Source organism: Echiichthys vipera (assembly GCF_963691815.1).
Source record: "Echiichthys vipera genome assembly, chromosome: 13".
NCBI classification, from domain to species: domain Eukaryota; kingdom Metazoa; phylum Chordata; class Actinopteri; order Perciformes; family Trachinidae; genus Echiichthys; species Echiichthys vipera.
Genome location: NC_139838.1, coordinates 23962912 through 23986368, shown reverse-complemented (window position 1 = coordinate 23986368; position 23457 = coordinate 23962912). Strand labels below are relative to the sequence as shown.

Below are 23457 nucleotides of genomic sequence, written 5' to 3'. Positions count from 1 at the left end.
GGGATCAGATTTGCGGCGTTTTGCCCAGAGGAGAAACTACGACAGCGTTCACGGAGTGCTGGGAGATAACTGTGCGTGCAGGATCTCGGGCTCTGCGTGCAGCTTCACTCCCTGTGCTCAGCGAAGGGTGAAGTCAGAGCAACAGGAGACGCCGCACAGAAGGGCCCAAAGGTTGTGGGACTGTGAATGTTTTGTCTAGAGACTCAGGAGAAAGATTATTCAGTGGCACGGAGAAGAAAACATTCCCTAGTCAATATTTTGAGAGAAGACGGGGCAAAGTCTGAGGTCAGGTTCTGTGTCTTAGTGGGACGAGATGCTGCTACATGTGACCCCCGTCTCTGTGAGGGGGTGGTGGTGGAGGTGGTGGTGGTGGAGGAAGCTCGTCGTCCCTCTGTGTGTCTACCTGCGCAAAGGAGTCTGTGGAGTGAGTGCTGAGGCGAAGGGGAGCCAGGCGGCGCAGGTTGCTGGGCGTCAGCGGCAGCCTCAGCTGGGCTCGCTGCGACGGAGCCACCATGCTGCTGTCGAGCTCGGACTCCGCCAGCCACGGAGGGATCTGCAGCGGCGCCATCGGGTCCAGCTCTGGCATGAAGGCCGGATTCTCAATTCCAGCTGGACGAAAAGAAAGAAGCTGAATTAGTGCGGACGGGCTTTGAGGGGCAGACCCAGGACCAGGTGGAAAGGAGCCAGTTAATGTGGTTCAGGCTCATCTAGTAAGGATGAACCCTGGGCGCCTCCCTAGGGAGGTGTTCCAGGCACGTCCAGCTGGGAGGAGGCCTCGGGGAAGACTCAGGACCAGGTGGAGAGATTATATCTCCACACTGGCCTGGGAACGCCTCGGGATCCCCCAGTTAGAGCTGGTTAATGTGGCCCGGGAAAGGGAAGTTTGGGGTCCCCTGCTAAAGCTGCTGCCCCCGCGACCCGACCCCGGATAAGAGGCCGAAGATGAGATGAGATGAGGCTTTGAGGGTTAAAGACTGAACTTAAATCTTCTACAGTTCAGAGGCAGATGTGTCACTTTTTACTCCACTACCTTTATCTGACAGGTACAGTTACTTGACTCCATGACTCACCCCCCTCTGGTCAAAGATTTGTCCTTTGTCTCTTGTGCACGACGCTGGGTCTTTATCATTTCATCTCAGCTCCTCACGACTGACTCACGGGACTTAATGTGCAATAATGAGACAAGAAAATAAAATATCGTGGAGCTCAGATCTGTACAAACGTAAACTCATCCTCACTAAGATAAGATAAGAAAAACTTTGTCCGTCACAAGTGACAGAAATTCATCTTTGACAGGTTAAATTTACACAAAATAAATAAATATATACAAAACACCCAGTCCCAAACAACGACAATACATTAATGCCAAAAGACACAAGATGCAGTGCAAAGGGGTCGACTGAGTGGAGTGAGATGTGTTGCCTATCTGTGACTGTTGAGTGTGGTGATGGCAGCGGGGATAAAAGATTTTTTATAGATGTTTTTTCGTGTAACGGGACCTTGTAGCGTCGACCTGATGGCAGTAAGTCAAAAGTAGTAACTAGTTTTGGACCAACTGCGTTTGTGTGTATCTGCACTCTTCCAACTTTGTTTTGCAACCGCTGTATGAATAACGTTTTATCTTATCTTAGATTTTTACATTGAATGTAATAAAAACATTTTAAAGATACACAACCTTTTTGCCGTGTGTCTAATTATAAAAAGTGTTTCTTTTCCATCTAAACTTCAAACGTCTAAACTTAAATAACAGCAAATGTTCGGGGGAAGCTGCAGAATTTATTTTCTTCTTCTTATCTGACCTCGAGGTTTTTAACCACTGGAAAAAACTACCTAACAATAATTGATGACTCTAAATTGCCCGTAGGTGTGAATGGTTGTCTGTCTCTGTTCGTCTCTATGTGTCCTGTGATAGACCGGCGTCCTGTCCGTGGTGTACCCCGCCTCACGCCCGATGTCAGCTGGGTTCGACTCCAGCCCCCCACGACCCCGACAAGCGGTTGAATATGAATGAATGAATGAATTAACAATGCATAAAGTAGTAAAAAACGAGCTCCACTTCAAACAGCTACAGCAGTAAAATGCTTCCTACACACTGATGCATCAGTAATAAGTCTAATAATGTCAGATATAATAATATATCAGTCACAGGGGACATTTTACTGCAGAACGAGTACGTTTTGCTCATAATACTTTTATTTAATGCGCTTTTTAATAAAGGACTTTTACATAAAAAGGAGTATTTCTAAATTGTTACATCTGTACTTTTCTTCTCCAGTAAAGGACCCAAGTACTTTTGTCTGGATAAAGAAACGTTGACAGTACGGAGGATGTATCTTACCTCCTGCTCTGTAGGTGACCCTCATGGGGAACGAACCGCCTGACGCCTCAAAGCCGGCGGTGCTGTCTCCCTCTGAGAACTCAAAATCTATAGAAACATAAATCAATCAGGGTTTTTTCATTAAGCACTTGGACAATTATGTTCTTGTGTCTAGTTATAGAAACTAAAACACCGATACAAACCTTCATCCCCGGAGTAATAGCTTTTACTTTTGTCCGTTGATTTTCCATTCGGCATCTGCAGGAGGTAGAAAAGTCATTTTATTTGTTTATCTTAAACAAAGTTACAAAACCTGAAAAGCTGATCTGTTATACACATTTTCACTGTTAATACCCAGGTGTTATGTGCAAATGTTTGGTGTTGGTGCTGATTTCCACTGTGATAACAAAGTGATACTCTTTTTAATAACATACTTTGAGAAATATGTATTTTCTGCAAAACTATATTTTTGATTTAACAAAGGAAACCACAGGAAATGCTTAAATAAAATACGATTCAATTGTGATGAATTGTTATTAAAATCAGGCACTATCTGATCAAAAAACATGTTTCCAAGATTACAAATGTGGCAAGATATTCGATGACAGCTTCTGTTTGAAACCTTTGATACAACAATCCTTTTGGCTGTTGTATAAAAATATGTATTTTACTGTAGATTCAATTCAATTCAATTTTATTTAAAGTGCCAAATCATAACCAAAGTTATCTCAGGACACTTTACAAACTAGGTAAAGACCACACTCTATGATAAACATAGACCCAACAATTCCCCCGTAGAGTACGGTGGCGTTGAAAACCTTCCCTATAACAGACAGGAACGTCAGACAGACCCAGCTCTGTGGAGGACGGACATCTGTCTGCACCGGTTGGGCAGGAAGAAAAGGAGAAAGGAAGAGAGAAAAGACGGACAGATGGACAGAGACGGAATAAGGTGTCTCATAAAAATTACTTTTGGCTGCTGGTCTTTCTTCGAGTGTTTGCTTAACGTCTTCGGTGGAGCGACGCCCATCTTTGTAGACTTAAAGGACTCCAAACGACTCCTCATGGTCCTCTGGAAGATCTCCTGCACCTCATTTTCATCTTTGTTCACATCGAAATGGCTGCGGCTGTATCTGTGCCGGTGCTTTACGCCAGAAAACAAAGAGAGTTTGATCAGACAAAGAGAACAAGAAGACTGACTTTAACAAATTACTAATCCAGAGAGTTTATCATAAGTGTCAGACAATGTTGTGTAAAGTCTTCTGTGGCTTATTAAAAAATAACCCTGATTATGAGAAACTAGAGGTTTCAGGTCGGCTGTGTTGCGTTAGTGAAGTTGTTTTGTTTTGTGTATATTAATATGTTTTATTTTAGAAAATGAGATACAGTAAATCTGAAAACAACACAAACATTTTTTCCCCTTTTTCCATAATTATCCAGTCCTGGAAATTACTCAAATTAACGTTTCCACACTGCGTAGGAACCCTTTGAATACATAATCTGTGTAATCTGAGTGAGCCCATGTGCGGGTTGATGACATTCCTATCATGCATGCGCCCAAACTGGAAGAAAACAAACCTCCGATGTTGGAGATAGAAGGGTGATTTATACAAAGACGGCAACTAAAATGTCATGTAACTGGAGAGACCGGAGCCGAGGGTCGGCAACTCATGTCGGTGAAAGCAGACGCTGAATTTGTCCGACAAAATCCAGAAACAGAGAGAGACGGTTGTTTGTTTGGAATAATCTGCGTCATGCACAGATCCTGCACGCCCTTGGTGAGTCATCCAACCATATGGAAGTGCACTACTAAATGGCTCTTTTAATGTTTAAAATAAAGTGTCTAAAGTGACTGACTTACTTGTTTCCTGCCCTTGTACAGATGCTGTTGCAGCAGGTGGTGAGTGTTAATGCCCTCTGTTTCCCTCATACCGTTCATGGTCTGATCGTGCATTTCCAGACTCACTGAGGGCACAGGGTCTCTTCTACAGAAGGAGAAAAAAACATTCAGTAACTTTATCACACTCAAAGCACAGCAACATGTGACGACCCTCCCTGCTCGCTCTCTCCCTCTGACATCAGCAGGGTCGTCAGCAGCATTGGCGCCACCTGGGCTGGGGCACTCACAGTGTCCATCCGTACCGTGCCCAAACAGGTTTTAGGGGTAAAGTCTAGTTCGTTTGACCAGTGTGAGTGCAACCGCACCGCGCCTAGCTGAGGCCAGCTTGCCGGCCACGGACCGTTTGGGAGAGGTGGGCTTTTTTTTAAGCGTGTTTAGACATGTATGAGCACAAAGGGGGGAAGGGAGGGGGGGGGGGGGCGGCAAGTACCCTAAAGCACGGGGCACGGGACAGTGTGAGTGCGCCCTAGTCTGGGTGCTCTTAACTCTCTCCTGGAGCTCAGTCAGTGTGGCTCTCCTCCCAGGGACACCTTGTTCAGCTTTTGTTTGGCGTTTGGGTTTCTGTTCTTACAACATTACACACACACACACACACACACACACACACACACACACACTTCTCCACTCATGCATTCACCCACTGACTACACACACCATGATTGGTTTATGTTTCTTTTTAAGTTACTTTTTTTTCAATAAATAATTAGTTAATGGTCTCACGTGTGCGTCTCCTTGCTTTGTCATGGCCGTGCTGTCCGGGTTGTGACAATAATTTAGACTTCTCATGCAAAATATGTTGGAGAATTGGAGCCAAAGTGTTTGTAAAAATAAATGTTTGTGGTCACCAGAGGGCAGCGTCTGAGCAGAAAATTGTAGATCAACGCTTGTGTTCAACTTCTACATAGTTAATATGTGTTTGGTATCTTTTATTTAAATATGTTCAATATCCTCAAATTCAGAGAAACAATGGAAACGGACAGTTTTTTAGTGTTGTAGCGATTAAAGCGTTTGTTCTTTATTCCTAAATTAGTTCATTTGATACTAAGACAAGTTGATCGTCACCTTCTTTTTTCCAACACTACACGTAATCAAGTGGAGCCGCTCTGAGAAATCAGATAATCAATTATTCTTCAACTACTAAATTAATCTGCAACTATTTTGATGATCGATTCATCTGGTCCGTTTTTTTAAAGAAAAAAAGGCAAAATTCTCTGATTCCAGCTTCTTAAATGTGATTATATTCTGGTTTCTTTCCTTCTTTACGAAAGTAAACTAAAAATATTTGAGATGTGGACAAAACAAGACATAAGATGACGTCATCGTGATCGACATTTTCTGACACTATAAAAACCGAACAGCCAATCAGTTAATCGAGAAAACAGTCAACAGATTCATTAACAATATAAATAATAGTTTGCTGCAGCCTTCTTATCATTTTCTCCTTTTTTTACATTTTAAAATGAAATTGTCATCACATTTAATTTATGATATCTAATTATGTTGACATGTATATATTTAATTCTCTTTTTCCTTTTCCCACATATTGTTTTTTACGCATTTCCTTGTTTTTATTGGCTTGTTTCACTGATTGTTCAGTTTTTCTGCTTGATTTGTGTTCTTCTTTTCATTTATACTTTTATTGTTAATGATGAAACCTCAGTTTTCTTTTTATTATTGTTTGTTTTTTGTCCTTAAGTTGTTGGAAGGTTCATCGTATAAGCGTCGCCGGACACATTTCTTATTTTTTTTCCCCTTATCTGGATTTTATGCAGTCTTAAAAGAACAATAAAATAAATAAAACAAAATAAAATGTTTTGCTCACCTCGTTGAGGACATTGCACCGTGATCGTCCGATGTGTCAGCCGTAATGTCGGGCATGACCTCCGAGAATTCGTCACCGAACTTCTTCTTGAAGTCGACGTACGCCGTTTCATTGCGGACAAACTCCAGAGAGCCTCTGCGTTCACCCTGAAACATCGAGACCAGAGGACTTCCTTTACCAGCTGTCACACCGCTAAATCTCAAGTCTGTTTCCTTGAACAAAACACACTTTAATCTACTAATGCAGCAGTTGGCCCTCACCTCAGCCACGTAGCTCATAGCATCCTTCAGGTTCAGCTGGTGGAAGACGTTGAAGACGTAGTCGCGGTTCTTCCTCGCAGACGGCTTCATCAAAATCCTCGACATCCACTTCTCCTCAAAGTGATTCCACCTTCGCGGTCAGAGGAGATAATTGCAGCTTCAACTCAAAGAAGTTTTTATACGTTAAATGGTTTTAAAGATGTCTGTACGTACTTGTCCCTCATGTAGTTATGTCCTATTTGTCCAGATATATCTTCTACGGCGACAAGCATGTGATCGAACACCTGAACAACAAGAATAGAGATTCTGTGAGAGCTGGACTGCAGCTTGGTACTTCACACACATGCTGCTGTTTCATTTCTCTACCTTGTTCTGCAATTTTTCTATGAGAGTGAGCTCTGTCACTGCAGCTTTCTTTACTTTAAGCCAGTTGACCAGAGGTTTCATCGTTACTCCCTACAACGGAAAGAGATTCATGAGCGAGCTGTGTAAGAAAGCTACAAACAAACACCAATTTACTGTTTTAGCTCAGGGTTACCTGAAGAATGACAGTGAAGTACACAACGATGAGAGAAGTGCAGACCATCAGATTCTTCTCCTTTATCTTGTTCCCATCCAGCATGGTAGCCAGGCCGTATGCGACCGCCCCTCGCAGGCCACCGTAGCTCATAATCACCTGATCTATGAACTCAATGGGCACCAGTCTGAACTTGTTCAGGATGGAGGTGAGGAAAAACACACCTGTAGTACACATGCACACAAGCAAGTCTGTTTTGTGAGCTCTGACATCAGAGAGAGTGCGTTTGTTTGCACTCAAAACTGACGGCAGAAGACGGAAATCTCACCGATGATTCTGTACACAAAGATGAAGAGGAGCGTGAGGAGGATGAAGCCCGTGTTCCACACCCAGATTGACTTATCGATGGCCGAGATACCGAGGAACACAAAGATGATGGTTTCTGATCCATTGGCTAAAACCTTCATGACGTATCTGACTGTCGTAACGGACCTCTCGTCCATGTTTGCATTGATGTACTTCTGGCAGCACATCCCACAGAAGAGGACCCTACAAACCAAATACACAGAAATAAATGAATATGACTAAAAAATGTTTATGGATCTCATGCCTCCTTCTTTACATCTAACTAGAATGCCTCCGCAGACCAGTCAAGTTACATCCAAACCGTCCAGACTTACATAATATATGAAGTGAAGGCTTTAAAGGGAATTTAATAAAGGGTATTAAGTGTTTTGTGAGGTCACAGTGACATTTGACCTCCAAAGTTTAATCAGTCCATCCTGAGTCCAAGTGGATGTTTGTGCAACCTTAGAAGAAAATCCTTCAAGGTATGAAATATCGCAATGTCTGCGTCGATGGTTGTTCCCGACATGGGTGCATGATAAAATAGACCCTGATATAAATAAAACAATTAGGTGTTCTTCGTGGATTACTCACGAAAGGATGGCAGACAGGGAGAGCATCTCAGCAGTCAGGTAAGAGAGGTATCCCAAGACGAAAACGAAGCCTGGCTCAATGATCTGGATGTTTTTAGTGCATCTGGTCAGAAGAGAGACAAGCAGGCCGAACACGAAGCCCACGAGGGAACCGCCAAACGCCACCACAAAGAAGGAAACTGCGGCCAAGGAAACAAGTTATTTTCAAGTTTTCTAACAGTATAAATGTCTAAGTTGTATTTTAGGATGAAGACACACTCGGAGTCGAAACGTTTTGCCGGACATTAAAGTTATCCGTGTGCTCCATTATGCTTTGAATCTTTAGTCTCTCCTGTAGGTTTCCCTGTTGTGAGAGCACCAGACAGGTTCTCCTGAAGTATCTGAACTCATGTCTAACTCCCCCTTTGTCTTTATAACACGTCTGCATACATACGGCATCTCTGAAAACCCCGTAGAGTCTAAGGAGCCAGGCAGGACTATAAGCATGTCACATTCTCCCCTATTAAAGTGTAATTCCAGCGCAAAATCATGGTCTTTTTCAGCACTTACATACATCGAATTAGCCATCGAGGCAGTTTTTTTCCATATAACAACTAAGTATGGAGAAATCCTGGAGAGTCGCTAAAAGCTGGATTTGGCTAACACTAATTAGCTCGGGGCAGCACGGTGAAGGCATTCAAACGTCTTTTTTAACCACTAATTCTGCTCAAAATAACAGCAAACCTCTGCAGCAGCATGAGAAGAGTCCTTACACACAAAACAAAGCACCAATGGGCTCCTTCCTTTGGATTTACTTTGGTAATCAGCTTGAGTGGACTTTACTATGAGAGGAGCTGGTAAAGGGGCCAGTAGGTAAGTCTTTAAAACACTCTTTTAATAAACTCTGGGTTCTCTAACTACGTTGTTGGTGCTTTGTTTTCTGTGTAGGGACTCTTCTCATGCTTTTGCAGAGGTTTGCTGTTATTTTCAGCAGCATTAGTGGTTAAAAAAGACGTTTTAATGCCTTCACCGTACTGCCCCGAGCTAATCACTGTTAGCCACGTCCGGCTGTTAGCGACTCTCTCAGCTCTCTCCGTTAATAAAAAACTGTCTCCATGGCTTATTCGATGTATGTAAGTGCCGAAAAAGACCATGGGAGGATTTTGCGCCGGAATCACACTTGATTGATTGTGTAAATAAATGTCACTCCTTACTTATTCCTTTGATGATCTCCACAGCATCAATTTGGGAACCTCCCAGTGACACGAATGAATCAAATACATTGAAAAGCACCTAAGAAAAGAAGAAAAAGAAAAAGGTGAATAAGCAGCAAGTAGAATTAGATAAGATCACTTGACTGATCTACATCCATTGATTTCAAATGCGTTCTTCTTATTTTTGTAACTATTCCTTGTCTGCAGCTCCTATATGGTCTTTGTATACACTCTGTAAAGTGTCCTGAGATAACTTTGGTTATGATTTGGCACTATGAATAAAATAAAATTGAATTTAATTGTTTTGCTTGTCACAAGGATTCTTCAATTGTTTCATTGTTTTGGGCTTTAGTGGCAGCTGAGATGCTATGCAGACAAATGTACTTTCTTTCTTTCTTTCTTTTTAAATGACGTCCACATTTCAAACATATTTAGGAAAAACGTTTCTTTCACTCACAGTAGTTAAATAAAGTTAATGTTGTCTATTATCCAGATGTTGTGTGACGTGTCATCACAGCTCATCTGTATGTAAAAGGTGTGTTTCAAGGTATTTTCTCGTATTTTGGAGCAGATTATTAAAACCTGGGACAAAAGTGGGGATGTGCGTTCAACCTTTGATGAATACCACCAATAATAAAATCTCCTCTATTGAAGCAGCGTGACAACAGTACAATGCTTTGTTTTTAAATAAGCCTCGGAGGTCAGAGTCTGATATTAAAAAGGTGTGGAAGGTGGAAAGTAACACCTTGTTCCCCTTTCACTCCTTACGTAGTTTCAGCAATGAATAGAGTGAAATTGAATGATTCATAACACATTCAAGCGATATGTCGTATAAGTTTAACCTCCTCAAAGAGCAGTTTGATTGAAAGTCCATGCGGAGTAAAGGTCCTCACTTTGAAGTGCACAATGTTTGCGTTCTCCACACTCGATGTCTCGGAGGTGTACTTTCCAGTGATGGATGCCTCAGCAAACACACAAACTGTTCTGCTTGTCACAAAAAAACCCAACACAGCAGCATACGAACCACCGTCACGCCGTCGTTGAGCAGCGACTCTCCAAACACCATGATGAAGAGGACCTCGTTGACGTGGACTTGCTCAAACACGGCGATGACGGCGACAGGGTCCACGGCAGCAATCAGACTGCCGAACAGAAGATACTGCAGCAGGCCGATGTCCAGGTCACCTACAGCGGAGCACGCAGGGCGGGAGATTTAGTGATTTATCTCATGTAGCTGAGCAGAAAGGACCCTTTCTTTGGTCCAGACTGTGATATCTCAACTACTTTTGCATGGATGACATTTGATTCAGACATTCATGACAGTTATTCATCGTATAACTGCATCTCTCTCCAATTCTCCAGTTTCCCACCCTAATGCAATGTTTTCCAGAGCCTGACGCTGTGGGCATTGTGTCTTTCAGCCTACATTTGTTTACGCTTTTTGTAAATTGGCACCTTTTAAAACATGCCAAATCATCCATTAGCATTAACACAAATAATTATAAATTGATTACTTTGATACTTAAGAAAACGTGTTTTTTTCTATGATTTCTGAAAGGAATTATTAATTACATTAATCGATTAAGACATGCCCGTGTTCATTAATTACTCTAAAATTGCCCGTAGGTGTGAATGGTTGTCTGTCTCTGTTCGTCTCTATGTGTCCTGTGATAGACTGGCGTCCTGTCCAGGGTGGACCCCGCCTCACGCCCGACATCAGCTGGGAGTTGCAGCCCGAGACATTAGAGATAATGATATCCTAGAAAGCATCAGTAACACTGAATCTAAACATTTGTGTATCATCGGTTTGTTCGGATTTTAAAGATATAGAGTGCGGCTTTCGGTGCAAATTTTGGGCCAACCTACAACTAGAACACCATCGTGCACCTGTGCCTTTCACCGACACTGAACAAATGCAAATCCTCTGCCCTAGTGGACACTTCTCTTCCTCTTTAGTGTAAATTATAACTTTGAATAATCCCTTGAAATCATAACACCACAAATCTCCAGCTTCAACCAGAAATAAACTCTAGAAAAAACTACAAAATACTCTCAAAATGCCACACATTCAGAGGTCCTGAACATCCGAAAATGATCATGACCCATTTTAATGTAAGTAGCAGGCACTTACCCATGGCTCCTCCCTTGTGACACCCCCACAGCGACAGCCCCAAGCTGGCGGCGTTCCAGCAGGTCCCGATGACGGCGTAGACCAAGATGGCCCCCATGTTGCTGAAGAAGAGCTTGTTTGGCATGGCGTAGCCCGCGTCCAGGATGATTTGAGGCAACAGGAAGAAGAAGAACACTTCTGGGGTCAGAGTGAAGGTCTGCACCTTGTCTGCACCCCAAATGATCCCGCCCAGGATGAAGCCAAAGCAGATGAGCAAGGCACTCTCAGGGATCACGGTGGTCACATGGTGGTTGGCTTCGATGACTGAGAGGAAAAGAAGAGGAGAGAAGAAGAGAAGAGAAGAGAAGAGAAGAAAAGAGAAGAGACGAGGAGAAGAGAAGAGAAGAGGAGAAGAGACGAGAGGAGGAGAAGAGACGAGGAGAAGAAGAGAAGAGAAGAGAAGAGAAGAGAAGAGACGAGGAGAAGAGACCAAGACGAGGAGAAGAGACGAGACGAAGAGAAGAGACGAGACGAGGAGAAGAGACGAGACGAGGAGAAGAGACGAGACGAGGAGAAGAGACGAGACGAGGAGAAGAGACGAGACGAAACGAGGAGAAGAGAAGAGAAGAGAAGAGAAGAGAAGAGAAGAGAAGAGAAGAGAAGAGAAGAGACGAGAAGAGAAGAGAGGAGAGAAGACAAGCAAAGTTTTTCTTGAAGTTGATTTAAAAAAAAAACTTTCTCTAGTCGCTTCTTCTTCATAATTTTACCAACAATAAGACTTTATTCTTAAGATCTGACTGACAAACTTTAAAATGCACTGCATCATAACTAAACCATGAAACCAGAACTCTTTGTGAGGTTGCAGAATTTGCAAATGATCGACTGATGCACCCGACTGAGAAAGTGCCACTTTCACATATGATTAACCAGCATGTTGGTGCGTATGAAGGTTTATAAATGTGAGTAAATAAAGACTTGTCTTACGCTTACTTTAATGGCCTGTCAAAGAGTCACTAAAGCTTATTTAATAATCAAACCGTTTTCCACAGGGTCGAACGTCTGTTGAGCTCATGTGTTTTAACTGAAAAGTAGCGGAAGGTGAAGGAAACTTCTCACATTTTGCCATTTATCTATTTTTACACAAGCAGTTATTGTGTTGTTTGTTGGTTAATGTTTGTTTTGTTGAGCCTATTAAAAAAAAACAGGATACACAGGAAGTAAGAAAACCTATAGTATAGATACAAAGTGGAGAAGGGGTAGGAATTAATAAGCTCATGCTTCTTCCTGCTCCTTTTCAAACATACACATGGTTTTTAATGACTAGTGCTTCAAGTGTAATTTATTTTTCATATGTTTGTCAGCTGGGATCGGCTCCAGCCCCCCGCGACCCCGACAGGGACAAGCGGTTGAAGATGAATGAATGAATGATGTTTGAAATAAAGCATTCATTCATTCAATCAAACTTTCGTTGAAGCTCTGTTTAATGTCACTGCAGTGAAATGCAAACTTGTGCATGAGTGAAACCCAAAGAAGCTAAGAGAGCAGATCAGATCAGTATAAACTGTAAATATGATGCATCTTTCACTTCTTTCAGCACGCACATTTCATGGCATTCAATAAGATCAAGTAATAAACTATAAAGTGATTATAAAAGGTCTAAAACTTTTGATCATCTGTGGAATTTCTCCTGCAGCACAAACATGAAAAACAGAAGAAACTCTTCTGTCCTCAGGAACAGCGTGCCGTGCTGATAACACACACTGCTGTTCACTGCTGCAGGAAGTGACAGTTTGTTACAATATTAGAGGGATATCATGGTGCAGTCCTGTGGTAGACTGGCGTCCTGTCCAGGGTGTACCCCGCCTCACGCCCGATGTCGGCTGGGATCGGCTCCAGCCCCCCCGCGACCCCGACCCCGGGAAAAGCGGTTGAAGATGAAGATGAGATGAAGATATCATGGTGCAATTTAAGAAATCCTTACTCTCCCTAAATACACTTTATCTGGAAAATGTATTATTAACAATTGGGTTCTGGATTAATATAAAATGAAGCCACAGTTTTGGGTTATTTCACATCACAGTCGCCCTGTTTTTGTTCTTGGTTTTGTGAGTTTAAGCCAAATCTGATTATGTTACCAGGAGATGATGTTTAGAGTGTATTTTCATTAAACAAGGATGTTTTAATACAATATATATAATGGCTAATACCTGCACACTCCCCCATGCACCTTTTTACCAATGTAGGCTCAAGGAATAGACATGTCATGCACATGTAACAGTGGTTTATGATGAATTTAAGTATGTGGAATGTGCATCTTATTATTTATAAGTTTTACATTATATTCCTGTTTGCTTGTTGCTGTCAGGTTTGTTTTCTTTTTTTTAAATGTCGACATAATTTCGTCTGCAGTGTTTGTACGTGCACACTGGTTGTGCGTTGGCATTTGTAATGAAAAGTCAATAAAGAAGTTAAAGATAAAAAACAAGTACGGTATGTTTTGTTTATTTAAACTTTAATTGATGCTTATTTATTCTGCAATATTTGAGTCAAAACAAAATGGGCTTTAAAAATACTGTATATATAAATCAATCTTCCGTCTTTCACTTCCCTTTCTTTTTTGTTCTTAAATGTAATAAAATGTTTTGTTTTCATATAATTCACGTGCATGCTAAAGTGGGAGTTTTCCAGTGTGTGGATTCTACAACAGTGTAATTATTTGACACAAAGTGGGTTAAAAATAGCTCAACATTATCTTGTTTCACAGTGGAATCTGTCAGACTGCAACATCCAAACTATTCATGACATAACAGGCTGATGCTTTGCTATTTTTTATCTTCTGTCCTCATCAGATTAATAGTCATACGAGAAACTAGCAGAAACCGGCGACTGGTAGTCCATATTTATCAGTATACAACATATAAAAACACATTTTATTGTTTGTTACATACCCAGTTTAGCCAAAGCAGCCACCAATATCCATAACGCGACTAGATAAGGGGTCTCCACATGGTGCCACTTAAAGGTCACGATGGGTATTCCTGTGATGGCGGCAGAGCCATGACCGTGTTCAGTCTGATTCGAGTTCGATTTGCACTCAGACGGCAGCTTCAGATGGGACTCTTGGTGCGTTAGCGCGGCGTCCCCGTTCGCCCCGGTGACCCCTGAGATGAGGCAGATCAGTAACACTGACCCCAACGGCAGGAGGTGAACAAATCCACAGCGTTGCATTTGATTGGATTTTAGAGTGAACAGAAAGAGAAAACGTCCTTTATCTCAGACGTCAAAGGGATGAAGTGTTTGTACCAAGGCCACAATGAAGTGCCAGATGGTGTGTCACACCTCTTTCCCCCTTTTTTGTGAGTTTGTGCTTCTTCTGCCTTACTCACTCCTTTACTATCACTATTGTTTCACTGCTCTTTCCCTCCAGTGCTGAAATCTTTCTATCTCAGTCTGCCACTTTGTGTCCTCCCACAGTCTGTGAGTTCAGAAGTGTGCAGATCCCTGGACTCAGCCTTTTATACGTACAGTATCTCCTCTATGACCAAGGTTGTGTCTGTGCGTGTGTGTGTGTGTGTGTGTGTGTGTGTGTGTGTGAGAGTGTGTGTGTTCAGGTTGGAGGATCGTAGAGGGAGTAAGAGATCTCCAGTTACTCAGTCACGTTTGAAACATTCACCAGTCATTACTTTTGTTTGTGCTTTCCGGTCTCTGAACGCATCAACTCCAGTTTGTCGTGTGTGTCTGACTGTGTGTGAGGGAGTAAGTGACGGAGCAGAGGTCATCTGATGTTGAACGAATACCTGTGTGTGTGTGTGTGTGTGTGTGTGTGTGTGTGTGTGCGTGTGTGAAACATTTCCACTGGCCTCGTCTCACAGCTTTGTGCTTAGTAATGATTGACGCTGACGTTACTCAATCCTGGTTAAAGACTCCCAGTCCTGAGACGTGAGAGAGAGATGAGAAAACTTTCCTCTGGCGGTCCTGAAATAAACTTCTACTATGAAATAACGGAGCTATGATTCACATTCATTTTGGACAGTAACTTTACAATACTGATTTTTAAAAGAGTCCAAATTCAAGAGCTCCATTGTTGTTAAAAACACTGTAAGTGTGGCTCTGTCCTTGTCCTGTTACTGTCCACTTTTACGATCAAAGCGTATATTTGACGTCTGCTTCCACAAAAACTCCGTAATTCATGTTCTTTATTTTCTACCCTTTACGTGAGGGTTATAATTGAGTAATTGTAGTAAAGTTAGCTTCTCATCTTTAGCAAATCAAGCACACAGACTCTAGATACAGGTGGTGTGCATTTCTCTGTGGATGAGCGTTTTGATACTTTCACAGTATTTATACAGCACCTGTTTTATAATAAAGATAAATCTCACTTTTTACAATACAGGACCTTTAATCCGCAGCTGAAATCAATCCCCAAAAACTTGTTTTTAAAGATGTCCGTCGTCAGTAAGAACCAGAGGACTTGGGCTGAGTGGCACACACCCTATCAAGTCGGGAAGTATTAAGAAAAGGAGAAACACATTGAGATTGATTGACTATAAGACAAATAAAGAATAATGGCAGCCCTATACTTAAAATGACCACTAAACTTAATCTCTCCAGAGTGAAAGTCGATTACTCTTAGTACTTAGAAGTACTGTACTTATTCCCAGAAGCGCTGATTCATGGAACTTGTTGCATTATGTGTTTTTAGACCAGGTGTCCCATCCTGTTTGAGCAGCACAAGGGACAATGGCCTCATTGGACGGACTGGTTTGATGATTTGATACGTAAGCTCTCACACAGACAAAGGTGGTACTGAGACACAAAAATATCTGAGGTTGCTCATACACACTTAACTGTATTGTTTGAGTTCATATAACTCAGCGTAATTATTAATGTTCATCCAGTTGACGCCTATCGCCAAGTTTGGTTTATTGAATAGTTAAAGCAGCTTTAAAGACATCTTCTTGGTTTTTGACAGCGGTGGAAGAAGCACTCGGATACTTTACTTAAATAACAAAAAAATACTCCACTACAAGTTTAAGTCATGCATTAAAGAGAGACACTTGCTAACAGCTGGACATGGCTAACACTGATTAGCTCGGGGCAGCACGATGAAGGCATTAAAACATCTTTTTTAACCACTAATGCTGCTCAAAATAACAGCAAACCTCTGCAGCAGCATGAGAAGAGTCCCTACACAGAAAACAAAGCACCAACAACGCAGTTAGTGAAGCAAGAGTTTATTAAAAGAGTGTTTTAAAGACTTACCTACTGGCCCCTGTACCAGCTCCTCTCATAGTAAAGTCCATTCAAGTGGATTAAAGTCAATCCCAGAGGAAGGAGCCCATTGGTGCTTTGTTTTACATGGCAAAAAACTTTCCGATTAAATTGTTTGTTGCATTTTACTGCTGTAGTTGTGTTGTAACTCCTTTATATACTGTTGGATAGTTAAATAAAAAATAGTTAAAGTTAGACAACAATGCATCATATTCTATAAGATATCATCATATGTTTGTTGCATCTCTGTCCTGTGAGAACCACGTAAGTCAATTTTTCATGTTTTCACTTTGCAAAAATGCATCATCCAGCTGATCCAAGAGGCTTTTTAAAGACTTTATTTAGCTTAAGAAGTAGGAGACTTTTCTCTGGACAGAAGGGGATGAAAAACTGTCATAAAAGCACAATAAATAGAGTAATATATAGTGGAGTAAAAGTATAAAGTTGCATAAAATGGAAATAAAGTTAAAAGCACCTCTAAGTAGTTCAGTACTTGAGTAAATGTTCTTAGTTACATTCCCCCTCTGGTTCCTGTAAATGCTGTAAATCATCCTTATAAGAACATTTAGCTGCACACTCAAGCATGAAGTGCCCTGTTTAGCCTTATTAACTAATGACCTGATATATATCTACCTTTAAACCTTTCAGTCATTCTAAAGTGGCCACAGGTCTGCGCCCGCCTGTAGCAGCTTCAAAGAGAGGTCAACTTCACGGTGAAAAAGAGTCACATAGAGGTTGTTTTCAGACTGGGAGGCACAGTAGCTACAGTGAAGGGTTGTTGTGTTACTGTTTGTCAGGCTGCTGTGAAAAATACATTTTTGCTCAATGAAATGTGTCATTTGTGAACCAGCAAACGCTTCAGTGTAGATACATTTACACTTCGCTGTCATGTTTTACATATTTACCTCATGCTACTCAGTTTGAGGAATGGCAAATGAGTAAAAGGATAAAATAAACCTAAATTACAACATCAGCAACCTTATAAGGAGGCCGCGGGTCGGGAGTGAAAAGGTTCGAGACAGTGAGAGAAAATGTGAAGAATTAAGTTCTTGACTTGCTATAAAATGTCTCCATATGAGGTCAGAACAGGTAAAAGATGACATGGCAGGTGGAAAGGAAGATTTCAAGCCCATGACAGATACATACACCTACATTTACAGTATTGTCCTTTGTGCTTCCATGAGCGTGGAGCAGAGGGACTCGACTACAGTGACGAGAATAAAAGAAAGAAAGCATTGTAAATCTGCAAAGAGGAAATCAGATCTGAAGGAAATCTGTGCCATTGTCTGGTCACTTCTGCGAACTACGATGAGTAAGCATAAAGTCAACATATATGGCATGTATGCTGATGGGTTTATGCAAGATTACTTTATGAAAGTAAACAATTTGTTTCAGTTCCTTTAAAGATAAGTTTGTCAATGACTTTCTTCACAATGAGTCATCAAACATACAAAGTTTACTCTAATGCTTTCCTGCTGAAGAACCATCAAACATTAATGACTCTTATTATCTCTGTACCCATAAAACTTTAATTCCTACATGCAATAGCAGCTAACGAGGTCGCGGGCACAAGTGGCCGAAATGGGTTTCCTCAGGAGGGGGGCTGGAGTCTCCCTTAGAGAGAGGGTGAGAAGTTCAGCATCCATGAGGAACTCGGAGTAGAGCCGCTGCTCCTTTGCGTTGAAAGGAGCCAGTTGAGGTGGTTCAGGATCATCTGGTGAGGATGAACCCCGGGCGCCTCCCTAGGGAGGTGTTCCAGGCACATCCAGCTGGGAGGAGGCCTCGGGGAAGACCCAGGACCAGGTGGAGGGATTAGATCTCCACACTGGCCTGGGAACGCCTCAGGATCCCCCAGTTAGAGCTGGTTAATGTGGCCCGGGAAAGGGAAGTTTGGGGTCCCCTGCTTAAGCTGCTGCCCCCACGACCCAACCCCGGATAAGCGGTTGAAGATGAGATGAGATGAAATAGCAGACTTAGTGGTAACATTTCAGAAATGTCTTATAAACCCTGGGTAAAAGTTTGCCTTCTATGCAGCCTTCGTTCTCTCTAATGTTTGTAAAAAATTTCAAGGGAGAACCCAAAATCTCCTCAAAGAAGTGTGGGGATATCGTCTTCTGCAATCTTTCTAATCCGAGAAAATTGTATTGCACCTCTTTAACTTGAAAAAGTTTACTTTTTTTGTTTATTCACAAAACCTTTTAAGACAAACATCAGTAGCTGCAGAAATATCGGCTAAAATCACGGCGCTGACACACAAAGCTGAGGGTTAAACTTCAATCGACTGAGAACGTTGAACCGGCGAGAAACGTCCCTCTGATTGGCCGATCACCTCGAGCGAATCAGTGCAACGAACAAAGTAAACGTTAATATTCAAGAGGCTGAGAAATCAAAAACAACCTTCTTTCATCAGGGAAGATTTTTTTATTGAGCTCTTTAGCAGAAATGGTTTGTAATTATTGTTATTGTTCACTTGTACGTGTTAAATATGATTTGTCCTTCAACACCAGGTTGTGTTGTTTATGTGCTAACTGGTTAACTAGCATCTTCCTCTGTCATCTTGGTCTTCAGGTTTCTTCTTTTGAGTACAGACTAGAGTTATTTCCCCTCACACAGATGCAGAACATACGTGCTAGTTCGCTGTGCCGGTGCAAAAAAAACACTTTTTTGGGTGAGACACAGGTGACACGGTGTCACGCGACAGTCGACCCTCATCCCCGCTAGTTTGATGTTGTTTTGGTGTGTCTTGGACTTCACATTTTTCTTTGTTATCATCATAATCTCTGATGCAAGTTACTGTGAGTACAAACACGGCTGTAACACTTTCAGTCAACGTCAGCACAGATTAACACCGGAGCTGCCAAAACTTTACACTTCCAAAAAAAAGTCAGTTAGTTAGTGGTGTCTGATTTCACGGTGTGGTTATCAACATCGGTCATTTCCTGTATCCTATACGGACAACCGCAGTCCCATATTTATGTCAGCGGAGGTGTACACAAGCACACACAAGCACACACACACACATGAACGCACGCTCCTTAATTTACATTGTCCACAGTGCCAAAACCCAATCGCGTCTGTTGTGTATACATGAAATGCAAATGACCGGACAAGACAAGTACTTTGGCTGCATTTGGGGATATTTAACAGAGGTCAAGCTCTCCTCATTTATGTCCAATTCATTATTTCAGAGGTGCATTGTATCCATGTTCAATCAAATAATTAATAAGTGCAACACGGACATCTTGGAAAACATGTAACCGGATATTCGGTCATAGTTTTTACCTGAACCGCCTCACAGTGACATCAATTGTACCCTAAACCTTGGAATAAGGTTGGCCGATGTGTCGATAAATACAATTAAATCATAAGAGATTTGATTGTGGAAAAATAACTGGCCCAATTTTCATAAAACTGGGTGGAAGAGCGTAGCGTGGGCCGAGCAAGAACCCATAAAATTTGGAGCCAATCACGGGGCGAGTACACAAATAATTTCTTACTTTCACTGACACTGCGAGAGAAGTCCCTGTGCTGCATTCATGTGGCGTTGGAATAATCGGAAAAATGAGTTCCTGACTGGGAAAATCCACACTGCATTAACACTGTGAGATAGGGCATGCCTTAGCTGAGGTCCTTCTAGTATTTCATACTTCTACTTCTCCACGTTATAGGATGAGATAATCTACACTAACAGTCAAATGCAATACAATTCAACTGCATCATAAACTCCAGCTTCCAAAATGGGTTCAATCAGCACCTCAAAAAGTCAACATTATAAGCTTCATGACGGTAAGAGTTATTGCACGACTGTTGTATTAGTCTGTATTAGTTTAAGCTGCAGCAGGTGTGCCGAATAAACAGCTGAATGTGTGATCAGCTTTGAAAATATGATGCATTTTAGAGATTTAACTACTCAAAAGTTGTTCAAATGAGCTTTACCTCAACCTGCTACGACACTAAAACACGTACATGTTAGCAGAGCAAAAATACTAAGCCGATAATACAATATTTATAATAATGTTAAACTGAGAAGGGTTGATATTTATGTAGATTTTCACCTCACTGTCAATCTAATGTTACCTCTAATAAGCCATGAGTTTAAATGCTAAATTTAATCATATTTACTATTAAACTGAACTCCAGTCCATGGACCAGACGTAGTAGGACTCACTGATTTTGCAGAGCCAGCTGACCAGGATCCACAAGGTCACCAAGTACGGCGTGGAGACATGGTGCCACTTCCAGCTCACAATAGGTAGAGTGGTGATGGGACCTCCGCCGTGACCACCGTCCCCGTGTCCACCGTCTCCAGTGTCTCCGTGTCCAGTGTCTCCGTGACCACCGTCTTCGTGTCCAGTGCCATGGTCCGTGCTCGAGTTCGTGGTGGTCTCATGCTCCCCGCCCGTGTCGTGTCCTGTCTCCGCGGCGCCTCTGGACACCACCAGCAACATGCAGAGAAAAAGTGCAAATTGCGGTGAAACTGCCATGTTTGCACCACAAACTGTCACTGCAGAAGTTATTTATTTAGGCTGTTGGGTCAAAGTGCCAACAGGTCTTTCATTCCTCTCCTGTGTCTCCTCCTTCCCTCTCAGGTCACTTTCACTTTGTTCTTACTTAACGTCCACATCTTTCTCTGGCCTGAGCGGTGTGGCCCCCTCTCTGCGCTCTCCTCTCTGCTCAGGATACAGCTTTTCACAGCAGGTGAAGCTCAGCCCACTCCGATGCTCCTCTGCCTCCTCCCACTCTGCACCCTGACCAGCTAGTTTGGCCACTTTACTAAATGGAAGATTTGATGCTCTTGTCCTTTCTTTACAGGCTGTGAGGCGTTCTGAGCAGGTTTTTACTGATGTTAAACAAAATAACCTCATTTTAAAGCAATTCCTTGTTTGAATGCTACATTTAAAGTCCTTTAGCAAACATATTAACTTGATAAAAGCTCGTTTGAAGTCGGTGGTATGATTCTTTCTTTTCTTTAAATCTTACTTTTGTTAGTTTTGTCAGGGCACAAAATAAACACCATTAACCGGTAAAATGCTGGTAACATAAGAACGAGGGTCGTACATTTGCTACAGCCAGAAAAACTACAGTAATTTAATTAAGAGGCTAACAAAATGTGAGTATTTGGCCCAAAAAGTTAAATTTGCACTCTGGTTTTGGCAAGGATTGTCTTTATATTTACCAGTTAAAGGTGCAGCCCACTGCTTTTACACATCAAGCACAATTTACTATTTAGTATCACTGCGCAGAAGGGCTGGGTTTAATTTGACCTTCATTTAAATGATTCAATATCAATCCATAAAAAGAAAAATCAATCTTTTCTTTGAACAACACTCCAAAGTTTAACTACACGATGAAAAAACTGGCATTACTATTTTCCCGTTGACCTTTGACCTCCAGACATCTGAATGAAATGACTGCAGAGCTGCTCTTTATTGTGTTGACTGCTGTTGACTATTGTGTGTTCATGTTAAATAAAAAGTGCATCAAGGCAACTGCTTTCAGGCCGGGTTGATCCTAAATGTAAACAATATTTTTAATAATGCACCAAGTTAGAGGTTTCATAACATTAGCACTCTCAGAATCTTTTTTACATCCAAGAAAAACTGGTCTTGTAACTGAAATATCCCTAATTTAACTGATATTGATTAAAATCGAATCAGGAATTGAATCGAGTCGGGAAATCAGCGGCGATACCGACCCTGGGACATGATTATCAATCAAAATCAACGTGTATCATGATCGGTTCTGTATCATGATAGGAATGACATCACAAGGTCGTAGGTAATTAACAGCTGCTCAAACACAAACAGTAATTGATTAGTCGATCAACAGAACATTGCACTACTTGTGTAAATACATATATGTATGTACTTTCTATTTTTATGGTTAATAGTTAATTATGCTATTTATTTTTATGCTTTTTATGTTTATGTCTGTTTCCATGGAAGCGCCGTCAAATCAAGGCAAATTCCTTGTAATGCAAATTACCTGGCAATAAACCTGATTCTGATTATTTGGCAACTATTTTCATAATTAATTTATCGTTTAAGTGTTTATTTTCTAGCAAAAGTGCTAAACTTTCTCTACATCCAGCTTCTCAGTTGTGAGGATTTGCTGCTTCCCTTTGTCTTCTGTGACGGAGAACTGTTAACTGAATATCTTTGTTTTAAATTAGGCAAAACGAGCATTTTCAAGCCACACATCAGGAATTTGTGGACATTTTTCTGTATTTTTTAACATGTTGTGAATCAAACGTTTAATCTGTTACATAGTTTAATCATTAATGAATATAATCGTCTGACCTTTTGTCTGTGAAATCCATCCAAGTCTGAAAACATAAACCTGATTATGTCTTTGGGGTCAGGTGAGAGAGTCAGAGTGAGAGTCTAGAGACGCAATGTTGCATTATGGGAAACGTAGGATTTGCAATGTTTGCCACTATAAAGCACTAAAAGTCAGGATATCTCAGCTTCTGATGCATCGATATTAAACAATCTTTTGGAGATGTGAGTATGTGACAAGTGGAGCTCAAGGATCTCAAGGAATTAGGAAAAGCATGCAGGATTTATGTTTTAACACACAAAATTATGCTTTGATGATTTTTTTGGTGACTTTTCCAAAATATGTTCCTTTTTCTTTTTCAGATGCCACCTAATTCTACCTCTTCAGTTCTCTCACGTCTGAAATTAACCCATCTGAGACCATTTGCTTTGATTGATCACTTCATTTATAGACCTGGTTTCACTTTAAGGGGTCAGAAGATGGTCAACCGTGATCTGAACCACTTTCTTGAAAGGGAAAATAAAGGCACACGTTAGAGCAATTATCCAAAGTGTTTGGGTCACTTCCCGTTTCAACCTTGACCTGTCACGTAGTTTTGTGTAAATACAGTTTTGTTTTGCAAAGAAAAGAGAAAAAACACACATTTTAGGGATATTTACCTGCATTTTGAAACAACATCTTCAGCTCACAGCAATGAAACTTGTGAAATGTATCATAACCGAGAGGAATGATGGTCAAAACTAGATTTTAAAATAACCTGCTGTGTATTTCATGAGGCCTTTTGAAGCAAACATTATGTGCAATTATTGTTGTCATCTTAACAAGGAAGAAGTATCGTACTGTATCTTTC

At 41.4% G+C, this 23457-nt stretch overlaps 1 protein-coding gene across 1 annotated transcript; it reads right to left on the bottom strand.

Annotated features, from left to right (window-relative positions):
• Positions 1 to 319: 319 nt before the first annotated feature.
• LOC310955397 (sodium/hydrogen exchanger 3-like) lies at positions 320 to 20776 on the bottom strand (the record flags this gene model as incomplete). The annotated part of the gene is made up of 16 exons (XM_083925215.1): positions 320 to 609; positions 2339 to 2425; positions 2521 to 2575; positions 3288 to 3461; positions 4179 to 4302; positions 6040 to 6185; positions 6300 to 6429; positions 6513 to 6583; positions 6666 to 6755; positions 6838 to 7040; positions 7145 to 7365; positions 7756 to 7933; positions 8948 to 9026; positions 9972 to 10132; positions 11079 to 11381; positions 20497 to 20776. 16 exons carry the CDS (start codon positions 20774 to 20776, stop codon positions 320 to 322), a joined length of 2592 nt encoding a protein of 863 aa, XP_083781341.1.
• Positions 20777 to 23457: the final 2681 nt, after the last annotated feature.